This window comes from Octopus bimaculoides, chromosome 13, assembly GCF_046866305.1.
Source record: "Octopus bimaculoides isolate indiv1 chromosome 13, ASM4686630v1, whole genome shotgun sequence".
Lineage (NCBI taxonomy): Eukaryota > Metazoa > Mollusca > Cephalopoda > Octopoda > Octopodidae > Octopus > Octopus bimaculoides.
The window spans coordinates 62,107,497-62,128,853 of record NC_142940.1 but is presented as its reverse complement, the minus strand read 5'-3'; the positions used below and the strand labels follow the sequence as shown (position 1 = coordinate 62,128,853).

At 37.7% G+C, this 21,357-nt stretch overlaps 1 protein-coding gene across 1 annotated transcript in view; it reads right to left on the bottom strand.

Annotated features, from left to right (window-relative positions):
* Positions 1-21,357, bottom strand: part of LOC106884297 (rho guanine nucleotide exchange factor 17) — a 148,922-nt gene that overhangs the window by 15,010 nt on the left and 112,555 nt on the right. Inside the window, exons 6-15 of the mRNA XM_014935601.3 lie at positions 16,448-16,540; positions 8,916-9,083; positions 8,508-8,558; positions 6,615-6,718; positions 5,700-5,788; positions 4,710-4,822; positions 2,774-2,889; positions 2,299-2,390; positions 1,991-2,064; positions 453-655 (exon numbers count right to left, since the gene is read on the bottom strand). Of these exons, the coding sequence (XP_014791087.1) occupies positions 453-655; positions 1,991-2,064; positions 2,299-2,390; positions 2,774-2,889; positions 4,710-4,822; positions 5,700-5,788; positions 6,615-6,718; positions 8,508-8,558; positions 8,916-9,083; positions 16,448-16,540 (1,103 nt within the window). The remainder of the gene's footprint in view (positions 1-452; positions 656-1,990; positions 2,065-2,298; positions 2,391-2,773; positions 2,890-4,709; positions 4,823-5,699; positions 5,789-6,614; positions 6,719-8,507; positions 8,559-8,915; positions 9,084-16,447; positions 16,541-21,357) is intronic.

Here is a 21,357-nt window from a genome sequence, read left to right as displayed (position 1 = left end):
CTCTATCATACTCTTGCCTCTCAACATCTGGCACAGGTCTTCTCCCTTAATACCTCATCCCCCCCTTAATCAAGGGGCTCTTGCCTTGCGAGTTCCTTGGCAACCTCACTAATGTTGGTCATACAGAAAAGCAGACAGTACACTCTGTAAAGTGGGTCATGTTAGGAAGGGCTCTCTCAGTTGTAGAAGCTATGCTAAAATAGGCATTGTGACACTACAGTCTTCTGACCTGCTGGATCCTGTCAAAGCATCCAACTCGAGCCAGATGGAAAATTGACCACTAAATGATGATGACCAATGACAGAAAAAGGCAAAACACAGGAGTGGTTGAGAAGGGATTTCCAGAAGAATGGTGTCCTAGGGGAGAGGCAGGGGTGTTGTGACAACACTGAGAAGCCAAAACAAAAAACGAAACAAAAAAGGCCAAATACATAAACATAAAAGAGACTCACCGTCGGCCACCTGAGTAGGCAGGTACAGCACATATACAAAGGATTCTGGCATTACACCCAGGTACAGGTGTGTTCAGTGTTACGATTGGCTCCGGTTGGAGGCTCAGGAGGCACATGTGACCTACGTAGCCATCACTGTTGCAAACCCAAACTTCACGATAACCATTAGCATTGACTCCATCGATAGAGGCTGCGCAGGAAAACTGCAAGTTGGGTGGCGGGGGTGGAGAAGGGGGCGGAAAAGAAAAGAAGATTCAGTTTATCAAAGGAAGCAAGAAAGAAGAAGAATGGTTAGAATTAATAAAAGAAGTCAAACGAGAAATAAAACACATTTTACCTTGGCTTGTATTGGAATATTAAAAAAGCCAATGAGCTGGCAAATTCAGGGAGCAACAAATGATGGATCTAATAAAATACTTCTCTGAAAGTAAATGACTCTTCTAACAGCTAAGACTCTTTTAGTGACTCTCTATGACTCCTCTAGTGACAACTCTCATAGCCTGCTCTGATTCTTTTAGTAGCTATAACAAATTTAAAAGTCCCCTATGACTCCTCTGGTGACTCTCTATGACTCCTCTGGAGGCTCTTTATCACACTAGATGACCAGCTCTCTATACTATGACTTGTCTAGCAGTACTCTACGAGTCTTCCTTCTGCTCTCAAAGAAAACAAATAAGTACCAGCTACAATCACTATTCTGATCATCACCACTATGATGATTGTCCCGTTTCCAAATTACTATGATCATCATCATCACCATGACCATCAATATCACTATCATCACTATCATCCTCATCTTCACCAGGATTGTCCTCGCTACCATTATCACTGAGGGTATCATCTTTACCAAGTCTCCACAATCATCACCATTACTATGATTGTATTCACCAGCATCATCATTATAATCATCACCTAATACCATCATCATTACCATCACAGCAACTGTCATCACCATCATCATCATCATTACTATCTTCATGATCATCATTCCTAGCATCACATCATCATCTCACTGAAGACTGGCTCTTTGGATTTGCTTGCACAACAATCTGGTCAATGTTTTTAATTTCCATACCTGCAGAACCCTTCTGATCCCTATTTTACTCAGGGGGACCCTTATAACCATTTGATGTTTAAAGAAATTCCATCGTATTTTTCTGATTAGATATTATTAGGAAGTGTATAAAAAAATTTGTTAAAATAATATTTTATAAATTATAAAAATATATCCAATATATCATTATACATAAAATTTAACAACAGAATCTTATGCGGACCCTCAAGGATTATATATATGGACCTTAGTAGAAAACAACTAGACTAGACCCTTCTCTTGATTGATTACACTTTCACTCCTTGTACCCTTCCCCTCCGAGATGAAATTAGGAATTGGAGATTGGAAAAGTAAAAATTATTTCTTCTCTTCTTTAAGACTTTATCAAGAAGAAAAAGCACTGCAAGTGAGAGGCGTCAACTGTTCTGAGCAAAGAAGAAGAGATTCAGAGCAGAAATAGATTATTAGAGTTTAAGGAGCTCACCTGCATTCCAGCCCTAGTTTTGGTGATTTGTAACGGAAGCAAAAACTCTGGTGCTCGCTTATCTGATAGCAAAGCTGCAGAGGAAAGAAATATACAAAAATAATACAATTACAAAATTAATATAAAACATTAAAAAAAAATCAACAAGAAACAAAAATAAAGAACTGCCACAAATATAGATAAATTTATATATATATATATGCAGGTATGGTGATGCAAAGAGGAAAAAATAGCACTCAAAATATGAGTATGTGTATTTTTATTAACAAAATGTGTGTGTAAGAGAAAAAATTTGTCAGCAGACTTACATAGTTTATGTTTGGCATCCAAAAACACTGTTTCCCAAGACAGTCGTTTTTCTGGCGTCAAGAAAACCACAATCAAATTAAAAACCTTCTCTCTGTGGATAAAGAATAACATAAAAACAATGAGAAACCAAGAATAAAGAGTACAGAGAAAGAGTACAACTAAAAACATAACAGTGAGGGGGAAGAGTCTAGAGATGACTTCCTCCAAAGAAATGTTAGACTTCCAGATATTCCCATCATTTACAGGTGTGGATGTGCAATTATTTTTTCTTGTGTAAGATGGCTGTTTATGTCATCATTATAAATAAATTTCCCTCAAACCACACCCTACAGCCTTGAAAAAGGCACTCTGGATAATAGTATCCTAGATACACTATGTCTGAATAAAAAGCAAGATGTTCCTGGCTGGAAAATCTGTTTGCTCAGGGTTGATGTGGATCTCAAGTGTTTGACTGAAAGGCAAGTGCATACGTACTGCGTAGTGATCTGTAGTTCTAACTTATTAGCATCAGCCGAATGGATTCGGTTCTGGTAGTCACTGAGTTGTTTGGTCAAATTGGAGGCAATCTCTTTGATGGCTTCATCTAGATTCTGAAAGACACAGAAAATACCAAATTTCAACCATGACAGGAAGAGGCATCGGCTGTAAACTGATGGCATTGGTGGTGATGATGATGAAAGTTAATTTGGAACAACACAACTTAACAGAAAGATGCTTGCGTAAAATTAGAATGGGAGGTTTCTATTTTTAAAATATGTGTTAAGAATTGGCAGTAGTTGCAGACAAACTAGCATTGAAAGGCTTAATTAGAAGTAAAGTTTTAGACAAACATAAATTTTTCTCTCTTCTGGAAAATGCTAGAATCAGGAATTCAACTTGTGATCCATATGTTACATGTCACAGTCTAGTTTATCAATATGATTTTCAATTTGGCAGTGGTGATTTCTTCCAACCAAACAGGTATAAAAAAAGAGTCAATGTTTTAGGAAGAAAAAGAATTAATCCACTGGACTGTTTCACTTTATATTATTTGTATTAATTTTAGATCACATTTTATGAACCACAGACTCATTAGACAGAGGTATCCCATGTGAAGGTCACTGGTTAACTGTATGGCCACCTTTGGATGAGTGGCTACCACAGGTTATTTTGGTGCCAAAGTACCAGTTTATTGGCTTTTTTATCTCACCAATACTTACATCCTTCATTGACACACATCAGCAAAACACACACACACACACACACAGATATAAAAAAAAACTGGCACTGTTGGTGACAATGACGAGGGTTCCAGCAGATCCAATCAATGGAATAGTCTGCTCATGAAATAAACATACAAGTGGCTGAGCACTCCACAGACACGCATGCCCTTAACATAGTACTCAGGGAAATTCAACATGACATAGAATATGACAAGGCTGACCCATTGAATTACAGGTACAACTCATTTTTGCCAGCTGAATGGACTGAAACAATGTGAAATAGAGAATCTCCCACCTTCCTCCTCTTTCTGTCTCTCCTTCCCACCCTTTCCTTCTCTGTTACAATTGACCTGGACCCATCATAATTTTCACCACTAAATATTTGGAGTGTGATTTGTTAAGTCTATGTAAACATGTGGTCTCACTGAGTAAATTCTTTGGGATTTGAAGTAGAGAGTACGTGACATTTCTACCAAACCTGAAGAACATCAAAAGAGGCTTGTCCCTGATTCCACAGTTTAATTAACAAGGGTTTTATCCCTAAACAATCTTCACAACCACACTAAGTATATTTGCACATAATAGTTTGTTTCTCTCTTCCTAGCTGCTGCCTGCCTATCTTTCTTTCTGTCTACATATTTGTCTGTCTTCAACTCTCACAACCTAATCCCCAAACCACAGATCCCTTTCAAATACCTTCAAACCACAGACCCCTTTCAAACTACAGATCCCTTCCAAACACTTTATATCAGTGCTTCTCAACCAGGGCCTATATGGCCCTTGAAGAATCATATATGATTTCGTTGCTAAAGTTTATCTGCAATAAATCGGTTTTACTTCTACAATACACAAAATATTTCATTCTTTTACTCTTTTCCTTGTCTCAGTCATTTGACTGTGGCCATGCTGGAGCACTGCCTTTAGTTGAACAAATCGACCCCAGGACTTATTCTTTGTAAGCTTAGTACTTATTCTATTGGTCTCTTTTGCTGGACCGCTAAGTTACAGGGACATAAACACACCAACTTTGGTTGTCAAGCAATGGTAGGGGGACAAACACAGACATACATACATATATATATATATATATATATATATATATATACGTTGGGCTTCTTTCAGTTTCCATCTAGATGAAATAATATAACAAGGTGAGATAGCAGGGGTACAAGAAATAAATAAATAAATAAAAAAAGGTGTAGTCTTACCTGTTTAGAACAGTTCAGTCGACTTGAAATATCGGAGATTTGGTTCAACAAATGCATGTCGTCCTCAATTTGTTCTCTTTCAATTGTTGATCGTTGGGACAAAGAACTGGGGTCTTTAGAAACGGCAACACAAACAGACAAAAGATGAAATGTCAGATGATAAATATTACAGAGATTAAATCTCAGGATAACACAGACAGCAGCACCATCAACATAGAAGATAATGATGATGATGATAGTGGTGGTGGTAGTGATGATGGTGGTGGTGGTGATGACGGTGGTGGTGGTGGTGGTGGTGATGAGGATGATGACATAAATGTTAGCACACTGGTGAGTGTAATAATTTCTAACATTAGGCACTTGAACAGAAAAGTGTAGGGGAGAGGTATAGGAGAGTTTCCTCATAGGAGAATTTGGACCAACAAGTGAAACTTAATGAAACCATTACCAATTCTACCAATTAACAAGGACAAGATGCAACTTACCTGTAGTTCCTACTTAAAAGAAGGTATATTGAATCAAAGATTGAAAAAATATTAAAGTGTCTTTGTCAGAGACAAAGTACAGTGCTGGTGATAGAATTTGGACTTTTCCAAAACTTTAGATCTCTTCTCTTCTACACCACAGCAGTTTCTGAAAATTCTAAATTCAACTCTAACTTATCCCGCTTTTGAAAACAGAAATAATATATTTCTAAATCTCTCAGAGATTTATGGCTGTAGCAGCACGATAAAGTGATAGTATGTTGTCAACTTAATGTGACACTCTCATGAAAGGGAAGAATGCTATTGTTTAGAAATATATTATTTCTATTTTCAAGAAGAGAGCATGAGAATTTAGTATTTTCTCTGTTGCCTCTTCCAAAGCTTGTAGAATGAAACGAGTTTATCTAATGAATCACAATGGCATAACACCAAATGTCCAGCGCCCAGGATTGACCACTTTAAGTATAAGCGCCAGTGATTATCAAAAGGAAATGCTCTTTCTCACCTTTCAAAACCTCAATATCATCAAGTCCAACTCTTAAGCAAATTTTGTGTTTTATATTCTCAGCAAAATCTTGACCTGTTGGGGATTGTCTGGAAAATTAATAATGAACAACACAAAAATTAATAAAATTTGAAAAACACTATAAAACGTATCTTAAATTAAATAATATAATAATGAAAATCAATATGAAAACATCATTCATCGAAGATAGAGAGAACTAATATTGCTTTTGTAGAGACAGATTTTTTTTTTAAAGCTGTTCCTCTGCCAACCCTCACCTGTTTCCATACTAAGTCATATTCTTCCAAGGCCAGACAGGTTTTTCAGATCACACGTACATACATATATACATATACATACATATATATATATGCATACATGTACATATATATATATATATATACATACACATACATATATATATACAGACATATATACATACACATACATATATATATACAGACATATATACATACACATACATATATATACATACATATATACACATACATACATATACACATACACATATATATATATATATATATATATATATATACATACACATATATATTTATATATATACACGCACACACATACATAGACAGAGAGAAATTGCAGATATGGTGTCTCCCACACACAGCCAGATTCCACAGTTGTTGATGATGATGGTGATGGTGGTTTTGATAATAGGAACAGGGATATTAGAGGTAGTATTGTTTACGATAATGGTGATGTTGGTGATGACAATAAAGGTGGTGGCAGTGATGATACTGACAGTAGTAAGAAGGTTGGTGATGGAGGAGGAGGTGATGGTTATGAAGAGTGCTGAGGAGTGGTGGTCACGGTGAGTGATGACAGCTGTGGCCTCAGTAATGAAGACGATGACCATTATCAAAAGTAAACAAGACTTACAGAATGATGGAAACTTTCTTGGTCACAGGTCCGTTCTTCCGTTTGGTGCTGCTGATTATGATCAGATCACTAAACATCCATATACAGCACTGGTCTTTCTTGCTCTGTAACAACAACAAACAACAACAACGACAACTAGAATAAAGGAAAAGGAAGAATGCAACTGGTTGGTCACAGACTACTTCAGTCAGATCATCGATGTCCAGAAACAGCATCGAGACGGACCAACACCCCACCCCCCCACCCCCACCCCCCACACATACGCAGGTCGAAGCCGATGGGGAAGACTAAGTGTCCACATGGTACCAACACTTTCAGGAAATCCTGAAGACCATCAACAGAGACTACGAGAACATATAAGCACAGTGCAGCAGGTTCTGAAGAACTGCTGTCCATTATGCAAAAGTGCAAGGGGGTGGTCTAACTGGTTTTTTTATTTGTTTCAGTCATTTGACTGTGGCCATGCTGGAGCACTGCCTTTAGTCAAGCAAATAGACCTCAGGACTTATTCTTCGTAAACCTAGTACTTATTCTATCGGTCACTCTTACCAAACTGCTAAGTGATGGGGACCTAAACACACCAGCATTGGTTGTCAAGCAATGTTGGGAGGACAAACACAGACACACAAACATATACATATATATACGACAGGCTTCTTTCAGTTTCCATCTACCAAATCCACTCACGAGGCTTTGGTTGGGCCAAGGCTATAGTAGAAGACATTTGCCCAAGGTGCCACACAGTGGGACTGAACCCGGAACCATGTGGTTGGAAAGCAAGCTACTTACCACACAGCCACTCCTGCATCTATGTGAATAAATTTTCTTCAGACTGGACTTCATGATATTCTAGATCGAGCATAGGCAACCATTTAGAAGAAGGGGACCACACGAGACATGGTTCATCACCAGGTGGGTTGCACTGCTGAAAAACTTCAAGGTACTTTTTCATTAGGCATGCCATTTAGAAAGGCCTGCAAGCCACAGGTTACCAAAAACTGCTCTAGGTTCACCACTGGGCACTAGAGGCAACGATGGTCAACAGCCTATGATGCTGTAGTTTGTCCAGCAAGGACAGGTTCATCAAAATCTCATCTTTTACCTGTGTTGGATGTATAAGAGCTGGTGAAGTAACCTCACACAGCATAATGTGACAACAACTGACCTGTGTATACAATCTCTTTATTAACTGGTAAGCATGGTTGGTGGTGGTGGTGGTGGTGGTGGTGGTGGTGTTGTTGCTGACCTTGATCAAGCAGATCTATGATGAAAAGCCTTCTACCCATGACCACACCGTTGCAGATGTAATTAATCACACACTACAGCTTCCATTATGTCCATCCTTTTTATTCAAGACAGTAGGGTGTGTGAGAGATTTCGCTGTTGTTTCTAGCAGACTCAGTAAACACATAGAAACTACCTCACTGATCACTGTGACCATTGTTGAATATAAAAACACAACATACACACTCACACACAATCAAATATACACACACAAACACACACACACACTCCTCTTGAACATGCAAATATCATATATATGTACCTACCACTAAATACAGACATCACACACCAATATACTATATATATATATATATATATATATATACCACAAACAAACTATTCCCATATCTCCTAACACACACACACACACACACACACACACCACACACATGACAAAGATATACTCATCCGAAGAATTAAAGAACTCACACATACAAATACACACAAAGCTTCTTGATGTGTGTGTGTGTGTGTATGTGAGTGCATGAATACAAATGATTCTGTGACAGATTTATTTTGAGTTACTTTGAAACAAGGAGAGATAAATCATATGTCAAAAATGATTTAAAAAAAAAATCAATGGAACAGAAGAAAAAAGCATGAACTTACCATTATCTGTACCATATCATGGCGCAGGTAAGTTCGGTCAGGTGCTGCTAACTACAAACAAAAATAAAACAAAATATTACTGGTTATAAGAGATGAGAAGAGGAGGCTTTGATGAGTGCAGCATTGAAGGTGTAGGGGCAAGACAGTATTATGGTAGAGAGAAGAAAGCCAGAAGGGCAAGTTCAGTTGTTGAATAATACTGGAATTAGACACAGATTTGGTAAAGGAAGAAAGGAAGGAGAGAGAGAAAGATGGGAGTAAGCTGGCACAATGGATGAACAAATATCACCAGGGCAGAGTTTTGTTGTCTGATGTTCCATTCTTCAAAGAGTCTGCAACTACCAAAGTAATGTGATGCCTATGGAACTGAAACCAAAAGCAAGTGACACAAACAAAGCTAATACTTACATCTGTGATTAGCAGCAACTCTAATTTCCGAAGTGTTTCATGCTGGCCTTCTTCCTGTTGGCTGTCGTTGATGGAACCAATCTTCAAAGCTATTTCATGCATCACTTTCTCCGCTTGCATGAGTAACGGTGAGTCAGGATGGTCTTTAGGGGTGTTCTCAAGGAGCCGCTAAACAAAATGGTAGAGGAGAAATAATAATAATAACTAATCCTTTCCACTATAAGCACAAGGCCTGAAATTTTGGAGAAAGGGCCTAATCAATTACACTGACCCTACTACTTACTTCACTGACCCCAAAAGATGAAAGGCAAAGCTGACCTTGGAATAATAATAATAATAATACATAGAGAAGAAGCTGCAACATAACTGACCAGAAATTACTCTCTGACAGAAAGACCTTAAAGGATAGATCTTCGTCAAGAATGGAACTTCATGAATGTACCTGCAGACCAGAATATTGTAAAGACAGAGGGAACTTGTGGAAGGAGTAGACCTCAAAAGATGTGGGACAAAGTACTGAGAATGTAGAGTAGAGACAGACAAAATGTCGCTAAGCATTTTACTTGGCGTGCTAACAACACCGCCAATTTGGTGCCTTAAAATAATAATAATCTATAGGCAAAAGGGCTGAAATTTAATAATAATTTTTCCTTGTAAGAAAAAATTTTTTATCCTGTGAGGACAAAACACAGACACAGCTACATCCATATACAACAGGTTTCTCTCAGTTTCCATCAACCAAATCCACCCACAAGGCTTTGGTTGGCCTGGGGTGTAGTAGAATAGTAGAAGACACTTGCCTATGGTATCCTACAGTGGGATCAAACCCAAGGTCATACGAATGGAAAGCAAGCTTCTTATCCACACAGCCATGCCTCCAGCTGGGGCTAATTCTTGCTTCACAACATGACGGAAAGAAGTGTGAATGCACAGCTGTAGGTGACAAAGTCACAGACAGAGAGGCAGGCAGTCGGAGAGGGCCACTGCACAATACATAAATGGTTCATTGTGCATGGAATACAGAACTGAAATTAAAGACTCAGGTGAACAAAGCCAACGCAGAAAAGAAGAGATGCTGCTACAACAACAACAAGAGCAACAGCAATAGGAACAACATCAAAGGTTTCTGCTAAATTAAGTTGGACAGTAACATTAAAAGCAAAACGATATATCTGCTCGCTAACAGGAACTATACGGTTTGATGACCAAGCTAGGAATAGTGTAATATAACAGGTTGTGGTGTAATGCAGCCAAGTTATTAATATAGCACGATTCGTCTTTTTCTGTGAATTGTTTGACCTTTGAGAATGGCAACCAAATCTCCTCAAAACATATCCTACTGTCTGGAAGGGGGCGGGGAGAAAGGAAAAAAAAAAGACATAGTGGATAAAGTTCTTGAAGGTACACTATGTCTGAAAAACATTATGGGTTGGTTATGGCTGGATTGCCTTCCAATAGTGGTATCTTGGATCAGGATCGACCTGGATTGAACAGCGACTGCAACAACAGCAAGTCGTATTATTTGCAGATTGATCTCTCCACAAGCAATTGATTATTATTTCTTTGCCAAAGACAAGACTATTCAGATCTGACTGAAGACTAATAATAATAATCCTTTCTACTAAAGGCACAAGGCCTGAAATTTCGGGGTAGGGAGTCAGTAGATTTGATTTACCTCAGTACACAACTAGTACTTAATTTATCGGCCCCAAAAGGATGAAAGGCAAGGTTGACCTCAGTGGAATTTGAACTCAGAATGTAGCGACAGGCAAAATATTGTTAGGCACTTTGTCCGGCGTGCTAATGTTTCTGCCAGCTCACCACCTTAATAATAATAATAATCCTTTCTATTGGCCACAAGGGCTAATATGAATCAAAACATTAAAGGACAACACAAGACGATATACAAAGGGTTTTGCAAAAAAAAAAAAAAAAAAAAAAAAAAGGTCCAGGAAACAGCCTAAAGGGAGATAATTGAGAAAGACTTGAAAGTCAATGTTAAGATCGTAATCTTTAAAGTAAAGTAAATATAACAAATAATCCAGAATCCTTGTCTGGTACCGGATCGATCCCAAAATCTAATCATTTCATGCCAGTCACGAGGCCAAACACCACTAAAAGTTTCATCTGGATCCATCCAGCAATTCTTGAGACATCTTGTCCACGGACAAACAAACAATCAAGCACAACTGAAAACAATACCTCCGCCTTCGCCAAGGGGGAGGTAATCATCATTTCTCACATACAATGGCCAAAAAACTGGGAGAGGAAGCGATGTTGGTGAATTACACCAACCTCAATATTTGGCTGCTATTTTATTTTAGGGAACCCATAAGGATTGTGTTGTTCTAGGCTCAGATTATGCCTAGGTGTTCACAGCCAGGGCTAATCATCTGTCTACAGGAACACCTCATGCAGCCTGCACTTGGCTAGCATGGACAGGTAGGAAGGCCTAAAACTAACAGAAGTGACTCGATCCAGTAGAGGTCCAAAAATGACCAAGATATGCCTGGTGTGTGTGTGTGTAAGATAGAAGAGGAAAATAAACGAAGCAACTTTCATTTATGACCAGGGGTTCCGTCAGTTAAGGGCTCCTCCCTAACTAAGACAAAAATAAATGCTGCAGTTTAAAGGTTTCCTTAGATTTTAATCTTACAGTACCACCAATACACCATTCTGTGAATGACTCATTCACAAAGATTTCCACCAGAAGACAGGTTTATTTCTGTCTACCCCAGGCCCTATCTCCATATATCTCCTTCTACATTTTATCTCACTTCATTTTTTTTTCTGCATTCATTTATTTTTTCTTCTTTTTTTTCTTCTTTTTTTTTGCAGAAAATATAGCAAACAACGTTTAGGATAAGAAAATAGTGGATAAGATTGAGGGTGAGGACATACAAGGAACACCATCACCACCACCACCACCACCACTACCATTACAACTACAAAAACTATCATCATCACCACTACTACAACCACCAATACTACTACTTCAACTACCACCACCACCACCACCACCATCACTACTATTATCACTACAACCACCACTACTGCTACTACTGCAATAATTACAAGGACCACGACCACTATTACTGCAACCTCCACCACATCGCTATCATGACCGTCATCATCATCATCATCATCATCATCATCATCATCATCATCATCATAGCAACTGTTGCTGTCAAAGAAACAGACTTCCAGATTATCACAAAAATGTGTGTGTGTATATGTGTGTGTATATGCAACACCTGTATGTGTTCATGCATGAGTATGTGAGGGAGCATGCGCATGTGAAGGTCCTGTATGTATGTGTGTGTATGCGTGCGTGCGCACACACACACACATATGAAGGAAGGAGACTTTTCCTTCTGACTCAACATGCACAGGGTCTGATAACCACCCAGTTGTGATGGAGTGCAATCTCGGCTGACTAACACTTCGCATTAATTCTGGCTAAGAAAACCCTCTTTAGAATCAAAGTCACGTACACACCCTGTCTCTCTCTCTCTCTCTCTCTCTCTCTCTCTCTCTCTCTCTCTCTCTCTCTCTCTCTCTCTCACACACACAAGAATATTGTATGTTTATGTTTGCCTGTGCAAGTATGTGGATGAATAAATGTATGTATACACCACATACATTTATATATATATATATACACACACATATATACACACACATTTATTTATGTGTGTTTGTGTATATATATATATATAAGTGTATATATATATACATACATATATATAAGTGTGTGTGTGTATATATATATATATATATATATATATACACATATATATATAAAAGTGTGTTTATATATATATATTTATATACACATATATATGTATGTGTATATAAATGTGTATGTATATATATATATATATATATGGGTATGTGTGTGTAAATATATGTATGTATATATGTGTATGTATGTATATATGTGTATGTATGTATATATGTATGTATGTGTGTGTGTATATGTATGTGTATGAATATGCACACGCATACACAAGCTGTGATGAGTGGGGTAAAGGAGGAGGCTGGTTGTTTAGAGTGAGAAGTACTCTCTAAGGTGGGGCAAGATTTCAGTTGACCCCTGCCACCAGGTCGTACCAAAAAACAATTACCACTATCAGTGGAATCTGATTGGAACCAAAGAAATAAGACACCAGTGAGGTTTAGGTGCCAACTTTTAACAAACATTTCTTTTTCAAAAGAATGGATTTAATCTTCTTCATTAGGCTTTTCTTTTTATCACACACACACACATACACGTTTATGCAATAAACATACAAAATGTATTATTAAATCTAAGTAATTGTACAGACGTACAAACAGCAATGATTACGAAGTACTCAATACTGGAAAGAGAGTAAAAAGGCTGAACAAATTCAAGAAAACTATTTTACTGACAGTTTCTTTTTTCAGATTCTTCAGAAATAGTACTGAAGCAAATTTAGTAGAATAGTGTGTGTGCTTTTATGTGTGTGTGTGTGTGTGTGTGTGTGTGCATGTGTATGTGTGTATGTATACATATGTATAAGTGCAGATAAAATTGCATTAATGACGTAATGCAATAGGTATATACAATAAGTGCTCGGGTTTGGTTTACCACTTAACACTCTGACTTGAACTGCAACTAAAACGAAAAGTGGTGTTGTAGTTGCCTAGCAACAGATGGCTATAAGTGGTTCATCATTGAGTGGGAGGAAAATATATATTAGAAAGAAAGAATGAACAGGGAAAACATGTGGTATTACTTTAGAGCATGGAGTTCATTATTCAAACGTAATTGTGAAGTTGTTACAATGGAGTTGTTGGAGTAAAAGGTATCAGATAAATAAAGGAGTCTCTTACAGCTGTTTCTTGAATAGCTGTGTATACGAAATGCTATCAAAATCTTCCCAGGCTAATTCTGTAGCATGCCAACAGATGGCAGCACATGGTTGCATACGCAGTGAGAGATGGCAGTGACCTTCATGAAGCAGTGTACCGAGTGACATTGCTGTGTTTTCTTCACAAGTTGTGAAATTTTTTTTGTTTTGTTTTTGTGATCACGTGTATGCACAGTCTACAATTTCATCATGGACAGGAACAAAGCGCCAGTGAGAAATTTTGGGTTAAACTTGGGAAGTCTATGACAGAAAGATTGAGCATGCTTTGACGAGCCTACGGTGAAGAGGCAAAATGGGTCATAGGTAATTTTTCAAATGGCACAGTCACTTCAAAATCAGAAGAACATCCCTGGAAGATGATGAGCGACCTGGAAGACCTGCCACAAATGTCACCCCCGGAAATGTTGTATTATGCATTGAGAATTCATTCCCCAGGGCCAGACCATCAATCAAGGGGGAGAGAGGCAGGTAGATAGATGATTGATAATTAGATAGATAGGTAGATAGATAGGTAGATAGATAGATAGCTAGGTAGATAGCTAGGTAGATAGCTAGGTAGATAGATAGATAGATAGATAATTAGACAGACAGACAGACAGATAGATAGATAATTAGATAGATAGATAGATAGATAATTAGATAGATAGATAGATAGATAATTAGATAGATAGACAGACAGACAGATAAATAGATAGATAGATAGAAAATGGAACGAATGATATATTTAAAATCACTACATTTATTTCAACACATTTCTACACCCAAGTACACAGGTGAGATTTCATGCAATCATTGTCATCCCTCCAATGCACCTCCTCAGGTGATTAAGTAAGTTCTTCCTTAGATCCTGCCATCATTTCACTCAGTGTGAGAATGTATACCCAACGTGATGAGTCGTTTTCAGCAGTTTATGGATATTAAGGAATTCCTGATGTACATCTAGTAGCAGGAGCATTTCCACTGTATGATGACATCAGGTAGCCAATAACTGTGGATGAGCTTTGCACAGCATTCTACAAGGCTTTTACCTGAATTGTATTTAACTATATATTTCAACATCTGTACATGTGTTTGAATATGTGTGCATCGTATTTGCAATGTCTCTCTCACTCTCTCTCTCTCTTCTCTCTCTCAGAAAATATCAACATCTGCTATAAGAAACCCAAGTTCCCCAAGACATACACACCTTAACCCAGCATCTCAAACAGTACCAAATACTACCACCAATACAAACAAAAATTACTACTACAACCACTATTATTACAACTGCTACCATCAATATCACCACCACCACCACCACCACCACCAATACTCAATATTGGTTGCATCACAGCATTTCTACCAACAACAGCAGCAGCACCACCACCACCACCATCATCACCACGATGGTGGTGGTGACTACAATAAAAGTATGGAAGTGGTATAGCAAAGGTATCAATGATTGCAGAGGTGGTGGTGGTGGTGGTGGTGGTGGATGATCACGATAGAGATTGCCAGTGATGAGGCTATGTAATGGAGGTGGTGGTGGTGGTGGTGGTGAACCTGGTGCCAACAGCAGAGAGTAAGTGAGATGAAATGAAGGAAAAGGCAGGGTGTGTCTGCAGAAATTAGGGCGGGACCCATTGCTAAGAGCAAAATAACCATGTTATCAACAGAGGGTGTGTGGGGCGGGGGGGCGCAAAAAACTTTTCAGTGTTTTATTAGAGTCGCGGTGGTGGTAGTGGGGGGGGGGGGGGGGGTGATCATGTTTGCATTTTAAAAAATTTTCTTTTTATTAATGATTTTTCTTTTTCCTGGGTGAATAACTATAACACAATGATAAATATTGTGTGTGTGTGTGTGTGTGCATCCATGTGTGCCTTTTCACTGGTTTCAGTCACTGGATTGTGGCCATGCTAGAGCACTGCCTTCAAAGATATGGTCAAGTTACATCAACCCTAGTAATTATGGGCTGTCTTTTTTTTTTTTTTATAAACCTCAGAATGATGAAAGGTAAAAGAGGTCTTAGTAAGATTTGAACTCAAAATTTAAAAAGTGTGTAACAAGGCGTAGCTGTGTGGTTAAGAATCTAGCTTCGCAACCACATGCTCTTGGGTTCAGTCCCCCTCTGTGGCACCCAAGGGTTTTGTTATGCACACGATCCCATCAGTTGAAAAATTGCCTTGAATGAAACTTAATTTTCGTTTTGAAACTGAATTTCTGGCTTTGTACTTATGTTCAAACCAAATATGATACTTTGGTAGACAGAAACTGTGTGAAAGCCCATCATATATGTGTCTGTGTTTCTTTGACAACTTGTTTGGTTTGTTTATGTTCCTATAACTTAGCAGTTTTGCGAAAGAGATCAATAGAATAAATACCAGGCTTCAAAATATGTATTGCGGTTGATTTGTTTGACTACAAGGTAGTGCCCTAGCATGGCCACAATCAAATGACTGAAACAAGTAAAAGGTGAAAGATAAAAGATAAACTTGAAAAAAAATCAATAATATGTTTTTAGGAATATGGAATGAGAAAGGAGTAGCTGTGCTGAGAAAAGTGGGGAAAAAAAGAAAGGAAGTATTACAAGGAAATGTGAACTAGATAAACAGATAGGTCAGAGAGAGAGAGAGAGAGAGAGGGAGGGAGATCACTAACCTGTATTAGCAGTTCATATCTGGGTATCCGCTGAATAGGTCTTGCAATCAAATCTTTCAGAGAAAGTTTACTGCCACTATCTCTTTGACATTGCTGAAACAAGAGATAGGAAAACGTTTGACTTGGTAGAGTTAGGAATTGGTAAATAACTGACACAACACATCTACAATAATCATTTTAGGTGTGTGAGGACAGAAATAAAACAAAAACAATGACAACTGCTTTTACTGTGACCAATACAATGAAAAACATCAGAAAGAAAGAAACAACAACAACAAAGATCACAATGACATCACCACCAAAACAAATGATAGTGTTACATATTTGTAGTTAGAGACATACATGCAGAAATGTGTGTGTGTCAATGCACACACATATGTGCATGTCTGTGTGTATGTCAATGCATACACACGTGTGTGTATGTGTCAATGCACACAACGTGCATGTCTGTGTGTGTGAGTCAATGCACACACACATGTGCATGTCTGTGTGTGTGTGTGTGTGTATGAGAGACTAAGAGCATTTGAATATGATCTCTCAAGTAAAATATCCAACAGTTAAAGTTATACAAAAACAAAGTTAAAACTTTGATATTAAGACTATTAAAGAAAATATATTTATATAAAAAACAAAAAAAAACTTGCGTATATCCTGATACAAGTAGAGAGTGGAACCCATAAGTAATTGCTAAACAAGGATGTTAACTAAAACTATAATGCCAGAGTGAGTGCAAATTTATAATGTCTAAAAGTGTGTCACATTTTTGTTCACTGGAATATATTTTTCTGTCATGTTTCAGGAATATGGAAGGAGAAAGCAGTGACTGTGCTGAGAGAAGTGTAAAGTGTATTAGATGAAGAGAGAGAGAGAAAGTCCATAGAAAACATACTAACAATACAGTGAAATATTGGAAGGACAGAGAGAAAAACATGAGAGAAGGAGAGGTGTACATGAGTAAGTAATAACAAACGAGGGAGAAAGTGGAAAGAAGAGAGATAACTTTAGAATAGGGAAGAAATGTGAAAAAGTAATATTTACAAACCAAAGTATTTGTGGGGAGGATAAAAGAAGCAAAAGAAGATACAAACTGAGAGGGGGCGGAAGAGAGAGACAGACAGGCAGGCAAAAAGACAGACAGGCAGGCAAAAAGACAGACAGATTAAGAATCTATGGTGACAAATGACTGACAATGACACAATAACATTCTTCACGTAAAAATATCCAAATGTGATATGAAATATTTTATTTATAAATTTTCCTTCAACCATGTTTACATAATTTATTCTGTACTCAAATAAACCTGTCATTTTTTGATGAGTACTGCACTAGAAATGAAAATATTGAGGCAAAGACTATACAATCAAGTAACAGAATAGAATGTGTTAGCCAGAACCAAAGTTACATCACATTTAAGGCCCATAGAGTTAATTTCACTTCCCATCTCAAATGCAAATTAATCAAATGAATCCTGGAAAAACAGAGACTGGATTAATTAATAAGGTGCATTGGGCCTTATAGAAGCAAAGTAGCTGAGTTCCTTTTGAGTGTTGGGCCTCACAGAGGCAAGGTGGCTGAGTTCCTTTTGAATGGGCCTTACAGAGGCAAGGTGACCAAGCTCTCTTCGTGTGTTGGGCCTCATGGAGGCAATGACCAAGACCTTTGGCATTATGTTGGGCTTGAGAAGAAGACCCATGAAGCCAAGCAAAATTGCAGTCATGGCAGATACACGTGTCACACAAATGGCACGTAAAAGCACCCATTACACTGTTGGAGTGGTTGGCATTAGGAAGGGTATTCGTCCATAGAAAACCATGCCAAATCAGACTGGATTCTGGTGCAGCCTTCCAGCATGGACAATGGATGTTAAATGATGATGATAAAAAAATCTTAAGCAACATTAAGAGAAAAATTAGGAAGTCAAATAACCTCTAATAATCGATGTACAGCATTACAGTCATTAATCAAATTATTGAAATTTATAAGGACTACACCAAGTTTACCCAAATCCATGTTGTTCAATTTTAATCCTCTTATTGCTAAACCTCTGCTCTTCAGTACCCTAGAATTTACTAGGATATAAGATAATACAGATGATAATGATATATTATGCACATAAGGAAAACTCTTTGAATACATTGCCAGCATAGAACATGGACATTAAATGATGATGATTCTGTCTGGAGGTTAAAAAACAAAATTAAGACCCCACAAGTTTATTTGACATAGTAGAGAGTACTTTGGCAATGTGGGTGGCCAATACAGTTTAGATCCACCAAGAAATCTATCCCAATAAAAGTGAGCTTCTACAGAGATGATGGGTTGACTATATTTCAACATGACAATGAATATTCATTAGATACTTTTAAAAATTACCTTATAAACATCTTTCGTATATTTCAGCCCAAGAACACTATCGCCATTATAAATTTCTTAGCTGTTATCCTCAATTTAAACACAGACAAGCACATATCTTACAGCAATCTCACATATATTAATATAGACTCCTGACATCCACTCATAATTTTCAAAAGTCTCAGTAGTAATATCAGCAGAAGAATCTCCAACTTGTCATCAAATAAAGTATTATAATAAAGTGTTAAAAGCAAGCAGATTCAAAGACTTACATCACATATATCCTTCACACCTTACTGTCCAATTCAAAGAAACAGAGTCTGTAACATCATCTGGTTTACACCTTCTGCTTCTTTGAAGTTTAAGTCTAATATTGCCAAAATTTTTCTAGCTTTCATAAATAAGCATTTCTCAATTAACCACCATTACAGAAAATTATTTAATAGAAGCAAATCTAAACAAATCTGTAGTTGCACTGCTGATAAATAAACCTTAAATCAACTCGATCAACTGGGGTTTACTGCACATAGAGAACTGCAAATATATGATTCCTATATGAACCAGGCAATGCTCAAGTGATTTTATATGGAGCCATTGTATCAACTCAAACCTTGACCTTGAGTATAAACACTATGTAGATGTAGTGGAAGGTAAATTTAAACAACCAATACTTTAATAAATTATACTCATGGCTAATAAATGAAATCACACACACACAGACACACACACACACACACACACACACACACTGTTACAATAAAATAGTAGAATTCAAAGAAAATAGTCATTGTGCGTGTTAGTAAACAGTCATGCAAAGTGTTCCAACAGTGGAATAAATGCCAAGTCACAAGAACGACGAAATGATACTCACAGTAAGCAAAATGGTTGTCTTGGTTTACCAACCAAATGGTTCACCAACCAAATGGTTCACTGTTTGCATCTGGTCACCTGTGGTGCACTCGGGGTCCTGGGTCAAAACTCTTAACTCTCAAAAAACCCAGACTTTTTTTCAAATAGTTATCAATGTGTAAATAGCTGTAAATAACCGTTTTATCATGTTCGCATATCTGGGACAGTGCTGCTGTTACAAACACACAAATATCCGAGACTGCTTGCCAAAATAGGCCATCCGGTTGATTGACAAAGATTCACACACACTTAGTAACTTGCTACAATGACTAACCCATAGATCGCCTGCTTCCTCATCTCATCTTTCACTCTTTCTGGTTATTCTAATACTAACTATAAGGACCTTAGATCCTCTCAACTAACAAACTTTGTATGACTGCCACCCAAGCCTACCCTGATGCACCCATCTCTCCTGTCATCATCATCATCACCATCATCTCTTCATTTCACTGTCATTCTATTCTTGCACTAAACACTTACTCAATCCTTTCTCACCAGAATTGCAGCCACCCGGAAGCACCGCCCTCCTTACCTACCTACACTTTTCCCATGGCGTCTGGGAGGTATTGGCCAGGCAGTGTTATACTAGAACAGAATTTGAGATTTGAAAAAGCTGCCGAGGACCTACTTCAGCAGAAATTAGTCAAAAGGATAGTTTGTGAAACATCATGGAATGGTTCAGTTGATGCCAGGAACGAGGGTGAGTTTAACATTTCAAGATTTTCCCTTTCAATAGAGAAAGACAAAGGAGTCGCTGGGGCAGGCGTAGGTCAGCAGTGAATGGAGAAGATGCAGCAGACTTTCCCCTTTTCCACTGCAAACTGAACATACAAGCTATCTTCATTGACTCCTAGCTTTGGTTTGTTTTGTTTTTTTACCTATTATCATTAAATAGAGTGAACACAAATGGATATTTTTACAGTTTCAAGTTCAGTAATTTACCGATTCTGAGTTCTGAATCCCATCATGCTCCTGTTGCCATTGGATACAGAATTTAACTAACAGAAAACTTCATTGATGACCCCAGTGCCCCAGTGAGATAAAGAACTTCCAGTTAGATTAGATAACCATACTCTCTATCTCTCTCTCTCACCCTGCCCCCACACACCTTTTTCTTTCTCTCTGCCTATATTACCATTAACCCTTTGAAGATGAACACCCTGCTGATGATTCTTCTACACTAAAGCAGACAAAACTATTTTCACAGCTTACAATTATTTTCAATTCTTAGATACATCCTGTGGATGTTCTGAGATGCACCGTTTAGTGGCATTTCTGGTTCTCAGGGGATTCCAAGTCATTCAGCATCAGATCCACACAGAGAAGGAATAAGTGTCTTCTCATTTAAATGAATTTAAATATGTATGATTAATAAAAACACATTTAGCCTTGTTGTACAAATAACACCCCTCGGCTAAGCATTAAGTTTTCTATTTTCTATGCAAAATAGATGAAAGAGCATTTTGATTATGTTTGTATAAATATGTTTATGTGTTTACATTTAATAATGTCCACAAACACATGAATGAAACCAACAAATATAAATGAGATTGGATCCAGCTTCTGCTGTGCCTTCATTCTGTGAATCCTAAGCTAAATTCTTACCATTTCTTTTAATTGCCTGAGAGATCACATGTGACAATACACTC